General features: G+C 38.9%; 1 protein-coding gene and 1 pseudogene across 6 annotated transcripts in view; one reads left to right on the forward strand and one right to left on the reverse strand.

The window, feature by feature from the left end:
- CXADR (CXADR cell adhesion molecule) overlaps positions 1-21576 on the reverse strand; it is an 84344-nt gene that overhangs the window by 5113 nt on the left and 57655 nt on the right. For 2 of the 5 annotated variants that reach the window (XM_089330279.1, XM_089330280.1), the window contains exons 5-7: positions 21067-21189; positions 20129-20267; positions 18776-18959 (exon numbers count right to left, since the gene is read on the reverse strand). In XM_089330279.1, coding sequence (XP_089186405.1) covers positions 18776-18959; positions 20129-20267; positions 21067-21189 — 446 coding nt within the window. Of the gene's footprint in view, positions 1-14847; positions 18960-20128; positions 20268-21066; positions 21190-21576 lie in introns of those variants that run through there. The other 3 variants (XM_051858802.3, NM_001163251.1, XM_089330282.1) reach the window with 3 other exon arrangements.
- On the forward strand, positions 1916-16788 carry LOC138849251 (small ribosomal subunit protein uS14 pseudogene; annotated as a pseudogene). The gene has a single exon (XR_016232313.1). The product of XR_016232313.1 is annotated as a small ribosomal subunit protein uS14 pseudogene (transcript).

Genomic DNA, 21576 nt, shown 5'->3' on the forward strand with positions numbered 1-21576 from the left:
GCCGTTGGTTCACCCTCCAATGGCCGCCGCGGCCGGCGCGCTGCGGCCTGCGCACCGCGCTGATCCGATGGCAGGAGCCAGGCGCTTCTCCTGGTCTCCCATGGGGTGCAGGGCCCAAGCACTTGGGCCATCCTCCACTGCACTCCCTGGCCACAGCAGAGAGCTGGCCTGGAAGAGGGGCAACTGGGACAGAATCTGGCGCCCCGACTGGGACTAGAACCCGGTGTGCCGGCGCCGCAAGGCGGAGGATTAGCCTAATGAGCCACGGCACCAGCAAAAGACCAACTTTTTAAAAGCACTTTATTTAAGACAAGTTCAGTGGACTTATTTTTAGCTAATGCAAATACTGTGTAAAATTTGTGATCAAACTGCACATATGCTTTATTGGCAATCATACTTCTGAATAAAGAATGGTTATAAAGTTTTATGTTTGTGAGCATGCTGTATCTAGTAGTAAATAATTATAAAATAATAAGGCTGGCGCCGCGGCTCACTAGGCTAATCCTCCGCCTGCAGCGCCAGCACCCCGGGTTGTAGTCCCGGTAGGGGCGCCTGATTCTGTCCCAGTTGCTTCTCTTCCAGTCCAGCTCTCTGCTGTGGCCCGGGGGTGCAGTGGAGGATGGCCCAGGTCCTTGGGCCCTGCACCTGCATGGGAGACCAGGAGGAAGCACCTGGCTCCTGGCTTCAGATCGGCACAGCACACCGGCCGCGATGCGCTGGCCATAGCGGCCACTTGGGGGAAGTAAAAAAACTGAATCAAAGTGTGTGAATCCTAAGATTCATTTATCTATCTATTTGAAAGGGTGAGAGAGAGGAAGATACAGATCTTCCATCCTATGGTTCACTTCCCAAATAGCCACAACAGCCAGGGCTGGATCATGCTGAAGCCAGGAACTCTATCTTGGTCTCCCACTTGGGTGTCAGGGACCCAAGTACTGGGCCATCTTCTGCTGCTTTCCCAGGTGCATTAACAGGGAGCTGGATCTGAAGCAGAAGAGCCCAGACTAAAACTGGCAGTTCTGTAAGGATGCCAGCATCACAAAGCAGTGGATTAACCCACTGCACCACAATGCCAGTCCCAAGAATCCATATTTCTAAGTGGACTCAAGAACATCCACAAATTTATATATCAAGTCAATCTAAATCAATTAAAATCCAAGTGAGATTTTATGGGTCTTGGAAATGTGATGTTAAGTTTACATGGAAGAATAATCCTCAAGAATAACTGAAGAATTAAAAAAAAAAATAACAATAGGGCAGGCATTTGATATAGCAGTTGAAAAGCCTCATAGGGCACCCACATTCCATATCAGAGTTCCTGGATTTGAGTCTCAGCCTCTTACTGATTCTAGCTTTCTGCTAATGCATACCCTGGCAGGCACCAGGTGAAAGCTCAAGTACTTGGGTTTCTGCCACCCCAGTGGGAGACCGAGATGGAGTTCTGGGCTCCTGGCTTTACCGTGGCCCAGCCCTAGCTATTGCAGGCATCTGGGCAGTGAATCAATACATGGAAGATGTTTCTGTCTGTCTTGGCTTTTCAGATAAGATAAAAATAAATATTTAAAAAGAAAAATAAATTAATAGTGGAGGCCAGTGTTATGGCACAACAGGATAAACCGCTGCCTGTAACATTGGTATCCCATGTAAGCATCAGTTCAAGTCCCAGCTGCTCCACTTAGATCTGGTTCTCTGCTGCTGCACCTGGGAAAAGTGCTGCTGACACCCACTTGGAAGAACTGGATAGAGTTCTAGGCTCCTAGCTTCAGCTTGTTCCAGCTCTGTTAGAGCTATTCGGAAGTGAACCAATGGATGGAAGATCTCTTTCCCTTTCTCTCTCTCAAACTCTGCCTTTCAAAGAGATAAAATGAATCTTTAAAAAAAAAAAAAATACTGAGGTTGCATTCCTGAAAGCAAGATGGGTCACCAGGAGCTCTGCTGGAGTCACTGCAGAAATTCAGCCAGGGTTCCTGCTCTTGCCACCCCTGCTCAAACTGGCACAGTCTGATCCAGAAATACCGGCTTAACATGTGCTGCCAGTGTTTCCGTCAATACGCAAAGGATATTGACTTCATTAAGTTGGATTAAGTCATTTACCTTGAATGGATTCTCTAAGACATCAGCGCTATGGAAAGTCATGCTAGCTCTTTGTACATAAAATAAAGAACTTCAATTTATTAAAAAAAAAAAAGTGAGCTATTCTTATTTCAAACCATAAATGTAAATTCCAGGTATATTAAATAATATAAATTCTGTAGCCGGCGCCGCGGCTCACTAGGCTAATCCTCCGTCTTGCGGCGCCGGCACACCGGGTTCTAGTCCTGGTCAGGGCGCCGGATTCTGTCCCAGTTGCCACTCTTCCAGGCCAGCTCTCTGCTGTGGCCAGGGAGTGCAGTGGAGGATGGCCCAAGTGCTTGGGCCCTGCACCCCATGGGAGACCAGGAGAAGCGCCTGGCTCCTGCCATCGGATCAGGTGCACCGGCTGCAGCGCGGCGGCCATTGGAGGGTGAACCAACGGCAAAGGAAGACCTTTCTGTCTCTCTCACTGTCCACTCTGCCTGTCAAAAAAAAAAAAAAATATATATATATATATATAAATTCTGAAACTAGAAGTACTGCAATATGGAAGAAGACAGTTTATATACTAAGTAGAACCAAATTAATAAGGTAATAAGGAAATACAAATTAATAAAAACAAAAGTTGTGCTGAGACACGCATTGGGGTACAACTCACTGCTTGGGATACAGATCCCATACTGGAGTGCCTATTTCTAGTCCTGGCCACTCTGCTTCTAATCCCATTTTGTGCTAATATGCCTGGCAGTCAGCATTCAAAGTAGTGCTTGGGTTCTTGGCACCCAAATGGAAGACCCAGATGGATTTCCTAGCTTCTGGCTTTAGCCAGGTGCGGCCCTGGTGGTAGCAGGCATTTGGGAGTGAACCAGCAGATGGAAGATCTCTGTGTGTAGGTCTCCCTCCCTCTCTGTCACTCTGCCTTTCAAGGAAATAAATCTTTTTTAAAAAAAAGTGTGCTTAGTGGCACACAACATAGAAAAGATTGGTTCACCTTTTGAATGTGACAATGCCCACCCCTGATTTTTTTTTAATCTGTAAAACTTTTCTTACCCAGTAATTCAAATTCTTGAGTTAAGCTCCTATTGAAATACTCTTATAAATTTTTTAAAAAGATACATAAGAATGCATATTTTAGCATTATTTGTAGTAGTGAAGTATTACAGTTCATAACTGTGTACTAGGATGAAACCGTCAAAATGGTACATTCCTATTGACATGTGAAGATGACATGTGAAGATGTCCACAGTATTTTATGTGAGGGGTAAAAACAGATATAAAAAGTGAATCTAATAGTTCAACTTACTAGGTGTATCCTAGCATGAAATGAGTGTTAATGTAAAAAACTCCAGTACTTGGCAAGTATCAAATGCTCAATAGCTCATATGTACATATACATGTATAAAGCATTTTACCTAGCAAAAATGGAAATTAAGTATTTTAAGAGAAACCTGGAAATCTATTCTCTTCATTTACAGATGTGTAAACTTAGTGTTCATGTAAATTGCCCCATGTGGGCTAACTGGTAGCATTTCAAACCCAGCAATGTGACTCCTAAACTGTTAATTATATGTGAGCATTATTTTCTGCTGCTTAGGAAACAATAAGATAGTATCTTGGTATTCTCTTGGTTTAGATTAGGTTTCAGTGAAAAAAATTGTCACCTATAAAAATTTACCACAAGAGGGCATCATGTATTCTTTTACAAATTCAAAGCCAAAGATCGTATTTGCGAATAATCTCCATTCCACATGAAAAATATCAATGGTCATAATTTATAGCACTGTTTTTCCCACAGATCTACATGGATAAATTGCCATTGGTAATGGGGAATTTTAATCAAGTATGCCATAGTCAGGATTACAGAAAAAACCTTTATTATAATTTTCATGTTGGTAAAAATAATAAAGTTTGTTTTGGACAAAAACACAAAAGCACAAAGATAATCAAAATTACCTATTACTCTTCTAGCATAGATAGTAGCCACCATTAATATTAATGGATGAGGAGCTTTTACTTAAAACTTTGGATAATATTGTATTATGTAAAATATATACATTTTATGGCTACGCAGTTTGAAAACATGAAACATTTTCTGATTTTTTTTCTAAAAACTCAGTTTGAATAGTTTTATGATATTCATGTATATGTGCTTTAATTGATTTAACCAGTCTGTCATTAAATATTAACTTACAGATCTGGAAATGTCTTCTTAATCATATCATATACTATGGTAGTTCTGGTAGGGACTATAGTACAGAAATAGATGCACAAGTTAATCTCATAACAGAAGCTTTTTAAACTTGTGTGGAAAATATATAGAGAATAAATATTTGAGTCAAATTAACAAGTAAACTGGTAACATATAGCAGAAAGACAGCTAGTGTCATCGACTTTCACCAAACTCAATGGGGAAAAAACGTTTTTGCATATTACAGACCATCCATCAAACATTTCTTCTAGAGAAGTAGTAGATAAAATGCAGTGATTGAAGAATGAAAGTGTATTTAAAATTTTTGAACTTTGTCTAAAGTGACTAGAACATAAAAAAACAGTATTTAGTTTTGCTGTCTTATTAGTAAATGATTGAGACTTATTTCATGTTTCTTTTGTCTGGTTTATTATAACCCCTTAATTCTCTCTGCTGGGTGTACATATATGCAAGGAGAGACAGAAGACTCATGACAATAAAAATCTATAAAAATTTCTGAGTCTGCACTGAGGAGTATGGCTGATTTCTTGCTTGCTGTATATTCCTGATGTCTAGAATGGAACTATGGTGGATAGTTAAAAAATAAACATCTAAAGTAGTATCATTAAAGCTGCTGTGGAAGGAGGAGACACAAAAATTTAGAATATGAAGTTAACAAAAGGAACAGATCAAAAGATAGAAATAATACTCTTAATATTATCTCATGATGTAGTAGATGCAAGATAACACAATAATGTGTATATTAACCACCCTGTGCTACAATACTCTCTTCCCTTTGAAGGCTTCACATTGCTGTTTCAGGCGAAAATAAAAAGTTAAAAGCTACGTTTTTCAGAATCATTTACTGATGGTTAGTTGCTGTGGTAAGCATTTTATCTCATGTATATTTATAGTTTATGCCTCACTTAGTGTCTGAGCTGGTATTTGAACTTCCATGAGGGAACAAAAAGCTTGTAGAACCTCAGGCATTGTGCAGTAGGTTAGGCTGCCACTTGGGACACCTGTCCTATACCAGAGTGTGCAAGATTAAATCCTACCTCTGCTTCAGATCAACTTCCTGCTGGTAGACCTAAGAGGCAGTAGATGATGGCCTAAATACTTGAGTCCCTGCCATCCACATGGGCGACCTGTATAAAGTTCCTGGCTCCTGGCTTTGGCCTGGCCCAGCCCCAGCTGTTGCTGGCATCTGAAGAGTGAACCAGCAGATAAAATCCTCCCTCTATCCCTGTCACTCTGCCTTTTAAATAATTTTTAAGAATTCATGAAGGGGCCGACGTGGCAGCACAGCAGGTTAAGCTGCCACCTACAGCACTGGCATCCCATATGGGTACCAGGACAAGTCCCAGCTTCTTCACTTCCTATCCGGCTCTCTGCTAATGTGCCTGGGTAAGCAGCAGCAGATGGCCCAAGTCCCTGGGCCTCTGCCACCTATGTGGGAAACCTGTAAGAAGTTTCTGACATCTGGCTTTGGCCTGGCCCAACCCTGGTCATTGTGGCCATTTGGGGATTGAACCAGTGGATGCAAGATTTCTCTCTGTGTGTCTCTCCTCCCTCTAACTCTTTCAAATAAATATTAAAAAATTTTTTTCATGGAAAACTGGAATTTCCATGAGTTTCAAACTTTTTTTTATTTTTTTTGAAAGAGGGAGGGAGACAGTAACAAGCATACAGAGATTTTCCGTCTATCTGCTTTTTTTAACTCTACAAAGTGCACACAACAACCAGGGTTGGCCCAGGACAATGTTAAACACCCAGAAATCAATCCACATAGGTGGCAGGAATCCAAGTACTTGAGTCATCTCCTGATGCTTCCCAGGGTACACACTAGCAGGAAGCTGGAATCAGAACTGGGACTCAAGCCCGGAATTGTGATACAGGATGTGGGTATCCCAAGCAGCATCTTAACTAGCTGTACTAACTGCCACTCTAAGCTCATACTTTTAATTCCACTTTTCCATAAACTTTGAAATATCCTCATATCTAACTCCACAAATTCCACACTCTTGACCATCATTCAGGTTGAATTAACATTCCTTACCTGAATTGCTTCGGACCAGAAGCATTTCAGATTTTATCCTGAATATCTTTGTGCAGAAAGATAAGAACTGTACTAGCACTTGTATTTCTTAGTTAACACATTAGTGTTTAATCATTAAAATATTCTTACTTGCTTCCATAATTGGGTAGATTATTATTTCTATCTAACACCTATTCATGTCTTCCTGAGGTTAAATGCTCTTATGTCCTGTATAAACACTAGTGAATAGGAAAGGTTATTTGTATAAACAGAAGAGGAATTAAACAAATCATGCCTTCTTACACACTTATTGAGCACTTACTCTTTGCCTGCCAAAAGTACCAGGCATATGAAGTTCATGATCCAAACCTTACTAGCACTATGAAGCCATCCAGGGTCCCTTTTCTTTGTTCTAAGTTTGCTTTTCCATTCTTCATCCAGTATTTCCCTTTAAACTTCACCCATTCCCTCAATCTTAGCTCCCATGACTGAACAGAAAATGACCTTGCCTCTACTTCATGGAGATAGGTGAGAATATGTAATAATATCATATCTACACAGCCACAAATGCTGCTTCCAAATCACTCACTTTCTGGCGTTTATCTCTGGAGGCAATATTCCCTTCTTCAAGTTCATGTCTCCACTTATTCACTCTGTCTTGGCCCATCTTTATATTAATTATGTTCATGTCTCTCCCAACTTAAACTAACTTTTGTTCTACTCCAGTTAAGTATTCCCTCTTGCTTTCTTCTATTCATAACCAAGAACCTTGAAAGAAGAGACTTAGTTTTCATATTGGGTCTTAAGAATCTTTAGATGTCTCAATGGTGGTAGGAATCTGCAGGGATGAGGTGGGAAGATGAAAGAAAGACAGCTATCATTTATCTTCTATAATTTGGACTTTGAGCCAGATATGCTGTTTTAAATATTTAGTATTATTTATTTAGAAGGAGAGACATAGATCTCCCATTTGCTGCTCACTCCCCAAATGCTTACAATGACCAGAACTGGGCCAGGCTAAAGCAGGGAACTAGGAACTCAAGCCAGGTCTCTGTGGAGTGGCAGTGAACCAATTACCAGACCATCACCACTGCCTCCCAGGGAGTGCATTAGAAAGAAGCTGGAGTCCGGAACTTGAGCTGCGAATCAAATACAGGTACACATATGGGATGCAGTTTCCCAACCAGTGTTGTATTCGCTAAATTAAATGCCAGCCCCAAGCCTGGCGTAATTTTACATGCAGAATCCGTTTCTATTTTCTTGGCTCTCAGCTGTGCTTCAATCCACTGAACAGTATTGGGGAGAGATGGCCCAACCTTTCCACCAGGACTGGTGTGTTGCAGTTTCATTCTCAGAGTAATTTTGCAGTTCTTCAGTGCTCCAGCATGTTGACTTAGTTCATCTTCCCACTCTACACATTCTCTTACTGATGATTTTACCCTCTCTTGTGGATTTAACCTTTATATGCCTTTAGCTTAAAAACTCCAGAACTTTCCACCTCATACCTATTAATGTAGAAGGTGGCTATTATGCATCCCTACCACCCCCCCCCCCCAAAAAAAAGCTAAGGCAAAAATGTGGGGAAATTGGAACCTTTATACATTATTAATGGAAAGGTAAATTGGTATAGCTATTATGGAACACAGCATAAAAGTTCCTCAAAAAATTAGAATGATAATGATACAACAATCCTAGTTCTGGGTATTTATCCAAAGAATTAAAATCAGGATCTCAAAAGATATTTGCACTCCTCTGTTCACTGCAGCATTGTTTACCATCAAGATGTGGAAACAACCAAAATGTTGACAGATGGATGGATGACTGGATAAAATACTGTATATACATACAGTGGAATATTTAGTCTTAAAAAAGAAAGTTCTTTACCCTGATTTGAGCATTGCACAATGTATATGTGTGTTTTTGTTTTAATATTTATTTGAAAGGCAGAGTTAGAGTGTGAGAGGTACCTTCCATCCACTGGTTTACTCCCCAGATGGTCAGGAGCCAGAAGCTTCTTCTGGGTCTCCCTTGTGGGTGGCAGGGGCCCTAGCACTTGTACCATCTTCACTTCTTTTCCTGGGCTATCTGCAGGGAGATGGAGCAGCCAGAAACCGGTGCCCATGTGGGATGCCAGTGTTGCTGGTGGTGGCTTTATCCACTACACCACAATGCCGGCCCCTCTATATATGTATTGAATACTTTACATGGTACCCCGTAAATATGTACAACTTTTCTGTATCAGTTTTAAAAGATGAAAAAATTTTAAAATATTTGCCAGCAAAAAGTGATGGAGAAGTGGCGGGGTAGGAAAGGCATATAATTTGGTATAGTAGTAAAAACACTGCCTGGGATAACTACCTTACATCAGAGTGTGTATGTTCAAGTCCCAGCTCCATTTCTGATTCCAGCTTCCTGCTAATGCACACCCTGGGAGGTAGCAGGTGACAGCTAAAGTAAGTGGGTTGCTGCCATACATGTGTAAGACCTGGACTGATTTCTGTATTCCTTACTTTGGCCTAGTCCAGTCCTTGCCATTACAGCATTTAGAGAGTGAACTAGTGGGTGGAAGATCTCCATCTAGTATGCATATATTTAAATATAAGTAGGGCAGATTTTGGTGATGTTATTTAGCTGGAATATCTTAAAATTTACTTACTGTTACAGTACTCTCTTACTAAGGAAATAATCTTCAAATATTCCAGCATAAAATCAGATGAAAATTTTGATATATGCAATGAATTAAACACATTTTGACCTATATAAATGGCAATTTTTTTTCAAAGTTATCATTACTGGTAGGTATAATACATGGAATGATGTCATACATTATAGCAATACTGGTATATGTTCTAGACTTTTGGAAATAATGTAAACAATAGAAATGTAATTTTTGGTGCTACTTTTGATTAAAGTTAAGAGTAAAGCCATTTTCTCATGCTGAGTACATAACACGAAAGCTGCACTTTCAAGCTATTCTATAAGCCTAAAAGGTGGGGTAACCATAATAAATCTTATTGGTCAATCCAGACACTTTTGAGAGCAAAAGTTATTGCTGTTAGCAATTACACTGAGCAGGGCAGCGTTGTGGCACAGCAAGTTAAAGCTCCAACCTGAAGTACTGGCATCCCATATGGGCACCAGTTCTAGTCCTGGCAGCTCCTTTTCCAATCCAGCTCTCTGCTATGGCCTGGGAAGGCAGTAGAAGATGGACCAAGTCTTTGGGCCCCTGCACCCATGTGGGAGACCCGAAAAAAGCTCCTGGCTCCTAACATCTGATCAGCTCAGCTCCAGCCGTTGTGACCATTTGTGAAGTGAACGAGCAAATGGAAGACCTCTCTTTTTCTATCTTTCTGTGACTCTGTATTTCAAATAAATAATAAATCTTTAAACTCAAAAAGCAATTACACTGGGGCCGGCGCTGTGGCATAGCGGGTAAAGCCGCCGCCTGCAGTGCCAGCATTCCATATGGGCACTGGTTCGAGTCCCAGCTGCTTCACTTCCAATCCAGCTCTCTGCTATGGCTTGGGAAAGCAGTAGAAGATGGCCCAAGTCCTTGGGCCCTGAACCGTGTGGGAGACCCAGAAGCTCCTGGCTTCGGATCGGTGCAGCTCCGGCTGTTGCAGCCATTTGGGGAGTGAACCAATGGATGGAAGACTCTCTCTCTTCCTCTCCTTCTTTCTCTGTGCAATTCAAATAAATAAATCTTTAAAAAAAAGAAAAGCAATTTTACTGGGGTAACAGGCATAAACTGTGCTATCCTTTTTGTCACCTTATTCTATATCGATAAGATATGAAGCAAATACAAAGGTACTTCAGAGTTTGTGGAAATATGGTATTCAAAAAGAGTGTGCATTTTTCCCAAACTTTCTAAAGTACTCTCATAACACTATTATAATACAGCAGTAATAATGATGATGGCCAGCACCCAACACTCACTGAGCAATGACCAGGTGCAAGTTAAGTGTTTTGACCTTTTAACTTAATGACCTCCTAGCAATTTTACAAGGGAGATACTACTATCTTATTTATTAAAAAAAAAAAAAAAAAAAAAAAAAGGAGTACAAAGAGGTTGATTTGTCCAGGGTCATCCAGCTGTAGTGTGAGCCAAGGATGGAACCAAGGCAGCCTATCTCCAAATGTCTTTTCCCAAATCAGTTTAAAATTTACTTATTTATGAGACAGATAAAGAGCTCCCATTGTTGGGTTCATTCCCCACACATAGGGGACATGGCTGATGCCAGGAACTCAAAATCTCCCACTTGGGTGTTAGGAATCCAGTTACTCATGGGCGCCGGGTTCTAGTCCTGGTTGCTCGTCTTCCAGTCCAGCTCTCCGCTGTGGCCTGGGAAGGCAGTGGAGGATGGCCCAAGTGCTTGGGCCCTGCACCCATGTGGGAGACCAGGAGGAAGCTCCTGGCTCCTAATCAGCGCAGCCCATTTGCAGCCATTTGGGGAGTGAACCAATGGAAGGAAGACCTTTCTCTCTCTCTCTCTCACTGTCTATAATTCTACCTGTCAAATAAATTTAAAAAAAAAAAAAAAGGAACCCAGTTATATGAGGCATTGCCACTGTCCCCTTGGGTTTACATTTGCAGGAAGCTTGAGTCAGGAGCTGGAGTCTGGCACCAAACCCAGGCACTATGATATGGAACACAGAGACCCCAACCAGCTTCTTAACCACTAAACCAAACACCCACCCTGCTTTTGTGCTGTTATCGTGTGTGATGTGTTCTGAAGGGTGCACCCCTGGCTCTTCCACACAGGCTCTACACATGTACTTCATTTATACTAAATCAAATTTGTTTCAGTCAATTGAACTCTGCTGTTTTTCTCCTTTTTCCTCCCTCCTAAAGCAGTGTTTCCCTAAACATTTTGCTAAAAACATTCTAAAATTGAGAAATAGAAATTTTTCATACTACCTAAAAAACCTTCCCAACAGTGCAGCAGCAGAATAAAATCAGGCTGTTTTGCCAAAGTTGTCAAAAATAGTTTCCACAGGGTGACAGCATTGGACCCCCAAATATCAACCCTACTTCCTATTAAACTTAAGTAGGATCACTCATCCTTCTTGACATCATGTCCTCAGTAATCCTCAACATTTACATGCTCATGAATCCCAACCTCCTATCTTCTGTACAGCCCTGTTAATTCCATTTATTCAGCATCTCTATTTGCATATCTAATAAACCTCAAGTTCAACATGTCCAAATGTCCTCAGCTTAACTTCCAAACAAACAAGGTCTCTAACCTCCACCCTTATTTCTCTACATTCTCTACCATGGTAAGTTCATCTATTCCTGCCTAAATGCTTACAACTTAATTATTCCATCTCAATGCTTATGACTGACAAATTTTTATTCCCAGTCCTTTTTTACCTAAGTCTGAGTTTGTAATTCACCTGCCTAATACTGTCTTGCCTAGATTCTAAGACATTTTATGTGTTGCATGACCAAAACAGGGCTCTTTCTACTTACGGATTTGCTCATTTTTCTTTCCCAGCTCAATGTCATAATTTTCCACTCAGTTGCACCATCCAAAAACCTGTTATTTCCTCTCCCTTGTCCCTCATTAGCATTCACTGTTAACTTTTTAAAACAGATACTCAGCGGGCCAGCATTCTGCCACAGCTTGCAATTCTGGCATTCCCATATCAGAGAGCCAGTTCAAGTCCCAGCTGCTCAGTTCCCAATTCAGCTCCCAGCTAATGTACTTGGGGAAACAGCATAAGATGGCCCCAAGTACTTAGGCTCCTAACACCACAGAGGAGACCTGGATGGAATTTCTGAATCCTGCCTTTAGTTTGGTCCAGTCCCAGCCCCAGTCCCTGGGTCACCCTGGATCAACAACAATTTTTACACAAGATTTTTTTAGCTATACTAAGAAAGTCATCAATTAATGGTCTAAGTTTGTGAAGCCCCCGCCCCCCCAAATATTTTACTAGCAGTGACTTAGCATGGAAATCAGGGATCTGCAAAGGATTTCCTAAACATTATTCAGAGGGTGCCAGAGTTGGGTGATGATTTGTGGTGTAATGAGAAGGCCATGCCAAGATGGCCGCTGGCAAGCGAGCCTCAGTTACTCAGGAAAGACTTTGAAACCCACCTGGCAATGGAGCCTGCCTGGCAACAGGCTGTGATTGGTTGGCAGGCTGGTCTTGACTATATAAGCTGTTGTACCAACTGAAATAAACGAGTCTGCGTGCTCTTTGCCTTAAGCCCGCTTTCACCTGACTCCCGGGGTCTGTGTGGTGACTCTGCACCTCTTGCCCCCACCACGCTCCTCTCAGAAAGGAATCCACTGCAACATTGTTGAGAAATCAACTGCAACAATGATTGAAATCATCTGGGAGAGAAAAACAGAGCCACTGACTTGACTTCGAATCTACTTAGTTGGAATCTCTGAACAGGACTTTAGAAATTTATTTCTAAAATGCTTCTCTAGGTTGTTATGGTACTGACTGGTTTTAGTGATGGCTCCTAGAGTCACATCATCCCTTTCTATTTAGGAAATTAACTTTTTAAGGAAAGTACTGCCTTTCTCTGACTACACATACTCACCATTTTCTCATGAAGTTGCCTTTTGGGCAAGACCAGACCAGGCATCTTGCAGATCAAAGCCATACACTTAATACACTTAATACTTACCCTCGTGCCCAGTTTCCTTATTATTATCCCTTTAGTATTTACTGAGCAATTCGCAAGCCACGGAGGTAGGCACTGTGAATCAAGGTAAGTAAATCACCTTACTCCTAGAGGCAGTATGTTAAGCAAGTGAAATAATTAGAATGCAAATGTCTATGTGCCATAAAACTCCTGTAGTGATAATGGGAGGTCCCAGAAGTATTCCCAATTTAGTTATGTGAGGAACAGAGGTATGACTCAAGAAAAATGACTCAAAAGAAGATGGTCTTTGAACTTAACAATTGAAGGACAGATATAATTTGGGCAGAGAATCAAAGAGGGGCTATTTCTCAGCCAAAGAAGTTTTATGCCATGAAGGTATGAGACCATGACTCCTTACCTATGAAGTACGGCTTTCACAAAAAAGTACATGGAGGTACAGAGAAACTAAAACCACAGAGAAATGTAATGGACCCTGAGAAACCTTTTATGTCATGTTAAGATGATCTCTTTTTGACAAGGTCATAATTAGACTACAGATCATTTTTACTCTAAGAAATAACTTTGTGTTCGAAGACGTCCTATTTTAATAAGCCAAAATATGATTGGGCTTTAGAGATACAAAATTAAAGGCATTAAGTTGCACTTGGTAGTTTGACCTGGCACTATCTTATTGTAATCTTGATTGTGTGAAGGTCTGTGTGTCATCAACAAGATCCAAGCTACAGAAAGAATATTCATATTATATCAATTCTATTTAGAAGTCATCCCACATCCCTTGTGAAGCAGGTATTTTATCTCCATCTGATGCTTTAAGTGAAGCAACTAGTAATAAGTGACAGTCAAACACACCTGACTAAATCCTATGCTCTTCATTTCTTAGTCCCTGAGCAGAATGTATCACATTAGTACTCATACAAATCAGTGGTTCTCAAATGGAGGCAATTTGCTTTCACCCTAAGGGGATATATGGCAATGTTTGAAGACACTTTTCATTATCACACTGTGGGGATGGGGGTAAAAATTCTATTGTCATCTACTTTGTAGAGACTAAGAGTGCTATTAAACATCCTATAATGCAAAGGACAGTCCCCTACTACAAAGAATTACCCAGATCAAAATGTTAATAGTGCTGAGGTTAAGAATTTCATGAAATAAACAAAATAGTTATCAACATGTCTTCTTATAGAAGCATTGTTGTTTCATGTAGGTTTTTACTGAAACGAATGTTTAGAGTCAATAAAAATAGCTTGTAATCATAAAAGTATAACATGGTTTGAATGTTTGTGTCCTCCTAAAATTCCTATGTTTAAATTTAATATCCAGTGGGACAGCATTAAGTGGGAGTCTTTGGGGGAAATGATCAAATTATTATGGCCCCATCCTCATGAATGGGACTAGTGTTCTATACAAGAGTTTTGTATAAGCTCCTTTGCCCACTTCTGCCACAAGCACCAGCAAGAAATTCCATCTTTAAAGCAAAGCAGGTCTTCACCAGATATCAAATCTGCTGGTGCCTTGATTTTGGTCTTCCCAGATTCCAGAACCATGAGCAAACAATTTGTTTATCAGTTACCTCTAGTCTAAGGAATATACTAACACAGATGTGTATGTATTAAGACAAATGATGCACATATACTTTTAATGTATCGGAACAATTCTTGGGTTTATGTAAATTCCACAATGACAGACCTTTGGCAGTATCAACTCTAAATATTATACACTGTCATATACATGCATAGAGGTGGGAAAATATATATATGAATGACAGGCTGCCACTGATGTATGGCTGCTGCATTGTTTTCTTTCTGTGTAAAGTATGCACAGGATAGAAAGGAAACCTTGGCGCAGGAAAACAGGGAGGAATAACACTGAAGCTTTAGTAGACATTGTTTAAGGCACAATAAGCCACACCATGAGGCAAAGAACTACTTCCTTGATTTTATTTCAAAATTACACAAGGTCACAAAACTAGAGCAAGTTTTTGTTTTTTTTTAAACAAATTTTGTTCTTACAAATTTCAAAATCTGCACCATTGGATATGTAAGCCAGAAATTTTAAATACAAAAATCTGCAATTGACACTATCAGTTCTCTACTTTGCATAAGTGAAGTGTCAAATATTTTTCTCAGTAGCACAAGTGGATTTCATCACTAAAATTTATACTTAGGGACAAGAATAAGTGAATCAATGAATTATGGTTCTTTTAATACTTGTAACATTAAATAAGATACCAGAAAACACAAAGTTCTTTGATGAACTTTTAGTATCCACAATCAAAACCAAACCCAACTGACATTCACTATATTCTTTAATTATAAAATAGTATATATTTTATAAAACAATTTTAATTAAGAAGCTGGTGTTACCATTCATAGATAAATGAGCAATTTTCCCTAGAAAGAAATAAACAGAACCATGATTCACGAATTTATAATTCTTCCTTGCTTCCATAACATTTATATAAGAAATATGTGCTCAGTTATGGAATATTTTAGTGACAAAATAGGCAAATGAGTTAAGAAATCCTATTGCCAAACATGTTGCTTTTATTGCTATAATATCCAAAGGCATTTGAAATATTAAAACTTGCCCAGAACATTTATACTACTAAACACACGAATGTTATAAAGATATATGTACATATATATATAATATATAATGTCACACACCACTAAAATTTTAAGTTAAAATTGTGCCAACATTTTCTACAAACTACTGCTCATTATGTGACACACTGAAGTATTAACCACATAAAATATGGACCTTTTCTGTTCACACTGGAATAAGGCATCTGAAAGCCCTAAACACTGTTGAGAAAGTTAGGAAAAAAACTGAATATTCACAAAACTTCAAATTTACATGCTGCGCACACACAAAAAGACATGGAGAATATTTTAAGAAGTCACATATTACAGAATTTGAAAGCCAACTTCATGCAATCAGCTCTTTTTAATCAAACTGTCTACTTGCCCTTCCAGTTATTCTACATTTCCAGGACTCAAATTTTAAAAATTACCTTTTAAATAAAAACTATTTATATTAATAATGGTTTGAATGTTTTCAATTAACCTCCCCGTAAGACACACTCAAGCTGTGTTTCCATTGGAACAAGTCTGCAGAAGTTGTTCAACTTTAAAGGAATAAATAACTGATCAGTAGAATCTCTTAGAGACTTTTATATAGGGTTGGGTTGGGAGGCTAACAGGAATATTAGTCTAAGATTGTCAGAACAACTACACCCATAAAGCACTTTGTACTCAAACTGCAGAATTATGGTATCATTTCAAATTTTTCTGGGTAACCTAAAAAGGTGTCAAGTCTTGCAGGTATAAGGTAGAATTAAATGGTTTTTCTTTGAAGATGCAGTAAGTTTTTTTGTTGAACTACTTGATGATTATCAATAGTAATTCTAAAACAACTGATCTCTGGTTCAAATTAATTACTGGTGGGAATTATTTAGGCAATTATTAGTACTGACCTTTGGATTAAGTGAAGTTTACAATGAGAGTAGCTGGAGATATAAGCCTAAAACTATATTCTCTATATTTACTTATACCCATAGGTCCCTTCAAGATACACAACTGATTTTGTACAAGCTTGTATCTCATTTTATCATTGTTACGTGTCTGAACTGAAAGCCTTCTGGAAGAGATTCCGATTTACTTATGGCCAAAATATGATGTTTAAGAGAAGGAAAGTCTTACACATATCTCCCTTCTGCAGTAATTTCTACTTGGATTGATCACATAATCTGCATTATATAAAATCAGAAAATGTAAGGACCAAAACTTTATTATTAAAGTTTGCATTCTGCTTTATTCTTAAAATATCTTATAAATAAATTTTATTCATATAAAACAGGCTAAACACCTGATATTTAAAAATAGCTACTGTTATAAAATAAGAAACACAGTTGAAGAGTGTTGGGGAGGTTGAAATTTTTACATCTTTATGAGTAACACAATCATCTTAAGTCAAAAAGCAACAGACAGGAAGAGGCTGGACTGAAAGCATGAAGATAGAATGATGTCACAGTGATGCATTTTTAGAAACAGTACCTTCACCTCTAAGCACCTTTGAAGTAGGTGATAGCTAGCTCATAGGCACCAGAAATTCATAATGGAAAGTACATTACCCAAAAGGCACAGATGAAAATGTTAACACAAATATAAAAGTAATTTTATGTAAGGTTTAAAACCTACTAAAAAATGCTTTCAAATATGTAAAACTATACACTAATCTATTACACATTCATCTTAAATTTACCATTAAACAGTGTATACCATATTCTGCCTAATTGTATAATACATGCCAACATTAATTTTATAATGCAGCATTTACCACCACAGCACCCAAGAAGATGAACAGAAACCAACTCCCTACCAAAATCTAGGGAAAAGGTTTTAGAGCTAGTGAAATAATTTATTGCAGAACTTATTTACTATAAAGAAACTGTTGGCTCATTCTACTATTTCCACACTCCCTCACAATCTCAAGGGAAATACAATAAATTCACTTTCTTCTACTAAAACAGTACTATTTAATACATTTGGCAAGTAGGAGTATTCCCTTCACCCCTTTTTTGTTTTTCTTTTTTTTTTTTTTTTAAAGAATAAATCACTTTTACAGAACAAAGACTCAAACTTTTTCAATGCTCAACTTGATTGGTTGGAACTACACAAACACATGTTTGGCCACACAACAGCAACTGTACATCCTCCATGTCTGGAATAGAGAATGGATGGAGGACACTTAATTGCTTAAAATGTACTTGATTATTCTGAGTCTACGATGAAACTATTCAGGAACTGCATTCAAGAGGATAAATTTAGAATCACATGTTTCTAGAACATATAAAACACAATATTATCCAAATATCCCCACAATGAATTTTTTTAAAAACCTAAAATTTAAAACCAATTAGGGAATTTCAATATACAATGATTAAACAAAAAAAATAATATTTTTATGAGGCAAAATAACACTTAAGGTGGAAAGCCAGTGTTTACTTGGAACTGTGAAATATTACATCTTTGATCTGGCTGGTAACTGTTCTGAAGACCATCATAGGCCTGCAGGCATCAGATCACTCAACAAAAATCTCTCCCCACTATTGCACCTATATGGAAACCTGTACATGGAGCTGATGGCAGTGTTCAAACTGAATCTGAATGATGCTCTTTTACTTTAGTATATGAAAGAGCATATTATGTACCTGTTGCCCTTAGCAGTCTATCAATTAAATTTAAGAAATCACTGTATAAGGTTTATGATAACTTGGATAGAAAACTAGTAATTTCTAACACATTATGGTGTTTTCTTGTTATGAGAGATATTCCAAATAGACTTAAAGAGTTTTCAAAGAAGCTATAAAAACAAGTATAAACATACATAAGGATCTCTGCCATGTCATGTTTCTTTACCACTTTAAGATGATTCAAGTATCAACTTGGTAAGGATGTAAATTCACCAGTTTCTTCAACTGTGATTTCATATACAAAGTGCTATAATGTTACTTAGGTATTAATATTTAGAAACCTTTAAAATGAACCTGTTAAAAGAAAATCTGTATTTTTCAGATGGAGAATGTCTATTTACTAACTTTAATACCCTCAAGAAAACCAAAAAAACCTTTAAGTATATTTCTGACAATTTCTGATCAAGATCTTTTTTATATATTTGAAACTGGTAACAAAATGTAGACTAGAATATGTATTCTTATATCAAGAGAAGAAGAGATATACAGAGAGCATAGCTGAGAGGTACTGAGGTTCTATACTATGGACCCATCCTTGCTCTGTGCTGGAATCATCACAGGAACAGCGCCCATTCGACTTAGATTAGGGGCAGCTACCTTAGCAGGTGGGAGAGTTGGACTCTGAGGAGCACGTTCAAAGTCTTCACTTGGGACTTGGTTATACAGAGTCTTGGAGTACCCTTCCATGTTAGAAGGGGACATGGATCCCAGGGATGAATGATTGCTGCCAATGTAGCTTCTGGCAGTAGAGGTACGACTCTTGGGAGGAGGCACATCTTCCCTGGAAAGCAAAATCCCCAATGCAAATTAAAAGAACAAATTTCTAAAAATCTAGAATTATAGAAGCTGTGAGGCTAGGTCACAAAAATAGCAGAAAGAACAAGGCATAATGTCATGAAATGTGTACTTGTCATTTTGACAAAAATTTATAGCTTTACATATAATGAAGTATCATAGTTTCATACTCTACTGTCACTGATAATCCAGTTAATCTTGCATCACTACAATTGATACGGCTCTAACATCTATAGATAAATTTACACGCCACATACACAAAAAAGAATTCCTTTGTGCTATAAAAATTGTCTAAGATCTTAGCTGAAAACTTTGTAAACTGAACATTGCAAAAATTAGGAATTTAGGCATATGAATTTTCATACCGAGTACTCACCAAGAATACATGACTGACGCATTTTAAAAATACAAGCCTGCAACCCCGGCATCCCTTATGGGTGCTGGTTTGTGTCCTGGCTGTTCCACTTCCAAACCAACTCCCTGCTAATGGCCTGAAAACAGCAGAAGATGGCCCAAGTGTTTGGGCCCCTACCACCCATGTGGGATAATCTGATGAAGCTCCTGGTTCCTGGCTTTGACGTGGCCCAGCCCTGGCCATTGGGGCCATCTAGGAAGTGAACCAACAGATAGAAGATCTCTCTCTCTGTTAACTCTTTCAGATAAATAAATCTTTGAAAAAGTAAAAAATACAAACATTGAGACCCTATTCCAGACCTACCATGTCATTTTCCAGAGGGTTGAATTACTTGTCATGAGTTATTATTTTTAAAAGTTCTGTAATCCAGTGTGTATTTCTAGTTAAGATCTACTGGTTTAGAATACTTAGAAAAACAAAATCACACTAACAATAGTTTTACAAGCTACCTCGTCACTTGACATGATCAGATCTTTTTTTTAAAATCTCAGTATCTTCATTTTATTGTGAAAAGGCAGCCTTGAGATAATCATTTTGTAGTAGTTGTTAACATGAAGTGCAAGAACACTGGTGGGTCAGCTGAAAGTAAATGCTTTGAAATGGGTTGAGGGGAGAAGCCAAAGCCTGTACCCAAATTCTCACAGTGGGTAGATGTTTCAGATGACTAAAAGAAACACCTAACAATTTACAGACATAATACACTTGGTATACATTAGTCAACTCCTATTTCACTTAATTACCTGATGTCATGATGAACTTCCTTTTCATATTTTTCTTCTCTGCGCTTTTTATGACAGCAAAAGACGATACAACCAATGAGCACTAGAGCAAGCAAAGTTCCTATAATAGCTCCTGCAATTGTTCCAGCTCTATTTGAAGCTAGAATTAAGATGTTAAAAATTAATAGTAAACAAAAAATGATATTCATTTGTATTAAAGGTAAGAAACACATTTGATAGAGAGACTTCATTGCATGCATTAAATTAAAAGACAAATTATTTAGTCTTTTTGGATTCAGCTGAGGAAATTGATACAACTAAGTTTCTTCTTAACTGTATATTCTATTCCAAGCATAAAAGTGACAAAACCAGAGTAAAAGGCTTTAATATTCATTGTACTGAGCATACAAGAATATACTAGGGCCAACATGTGGCAAGGCGGATAAAGCCTCTGCCTGCGATGCCAGTATCCCATGTGGGTACCAATTCAAGTCCTGACTGTTCTGCTTCCAATCCAGCTCCCTGCTAATGTGCCTGGGAAAGAAGCAGAGAAAGGCCCTGGTACATGGGTCCCTGTACCCACATGGGAGACCTGGAAGAATCTCCTGGCTTCAGACCTGCCCAGCTCCAGCCCTTGTGGCCATTTGGGGAGTTAACCAGCAGACAGAAGATCCCTCTGTCTCTCTCTGTACCTTTGCCTTTCAAATAAATAAATAAATCTTTAAAAAAAAAAATATTCTAAGTAGCTCATACTCATAATGGTTAAATATGGGTAAAAGAGTTGATTTGCCATCTCTTACCTTCTAAATACATTACAATGTTTTACTAAGCCACAAAGCACTCTAATCAAATTTAGCACCCCCTTGTCCTCAATATGCACTTGGTGACTGAATTAAAGGAAATTATCTAAAAATAATAAACACAACATTATCACAACAGATTGAAAAAAAGATACTTACGAGGAACAACATCTAGGCGCAGCAGACACTGATCGGAGCCCACCCGGTTTCTGACTGTACAACTATAGGTCCCAGAGTACTCAGAAGTGGCATTTTTTACAGATATAACAGGTGAAGTCATTTCTAGAGGAAAAGAAAACCTCAGTATGCATTGCTCTGAATTTTTAGTAAAGGAAAATCCTACCAAGTTTGACAATCAAGTTAAAAACAAGACAGATCAAAACTGGAAATAGGGGCTGGCGCCGTGGTGTAGCAGGTAAAGCCACTGTCTGCAGTGCCAGAATCACATATGGGCACCATGTGGAGTCGTGGCTGTTCAACTTCTGATCCAGCTCCCTGCTAATTCATCTGGAAAAACAGTAGAAGATGGCTCAAGTACTTGGGCCCCTGTACCCATAAGGGAGACCCAGATGTCCCTGGCTCCTGGCTTTGGCCTGCCCAGCCCGGACCACTGCAGCCACCTGGAGAGTGAACCAGCAGAAGGTGTCTCTCTGTCTCTCCCTGTCTCTG

This window comes from Oryctolagus cuniculus, chromosome 4 (assembly GCF_051225735.1).
Source record: "Oryctolagus cuniculus isolate XC-2025 breed Fujian yellow rabbit chromosome 4, ASM5122573v1, whole genome shotgun sequence".
NCBI classification, from domain to species: domain Eukaryota; kingdom Metazoa; phylum Chordata; class Mammalia; order Lagomorpha; family Leporidae; genus Oryctolagus; species Oryctolagus cuniculus.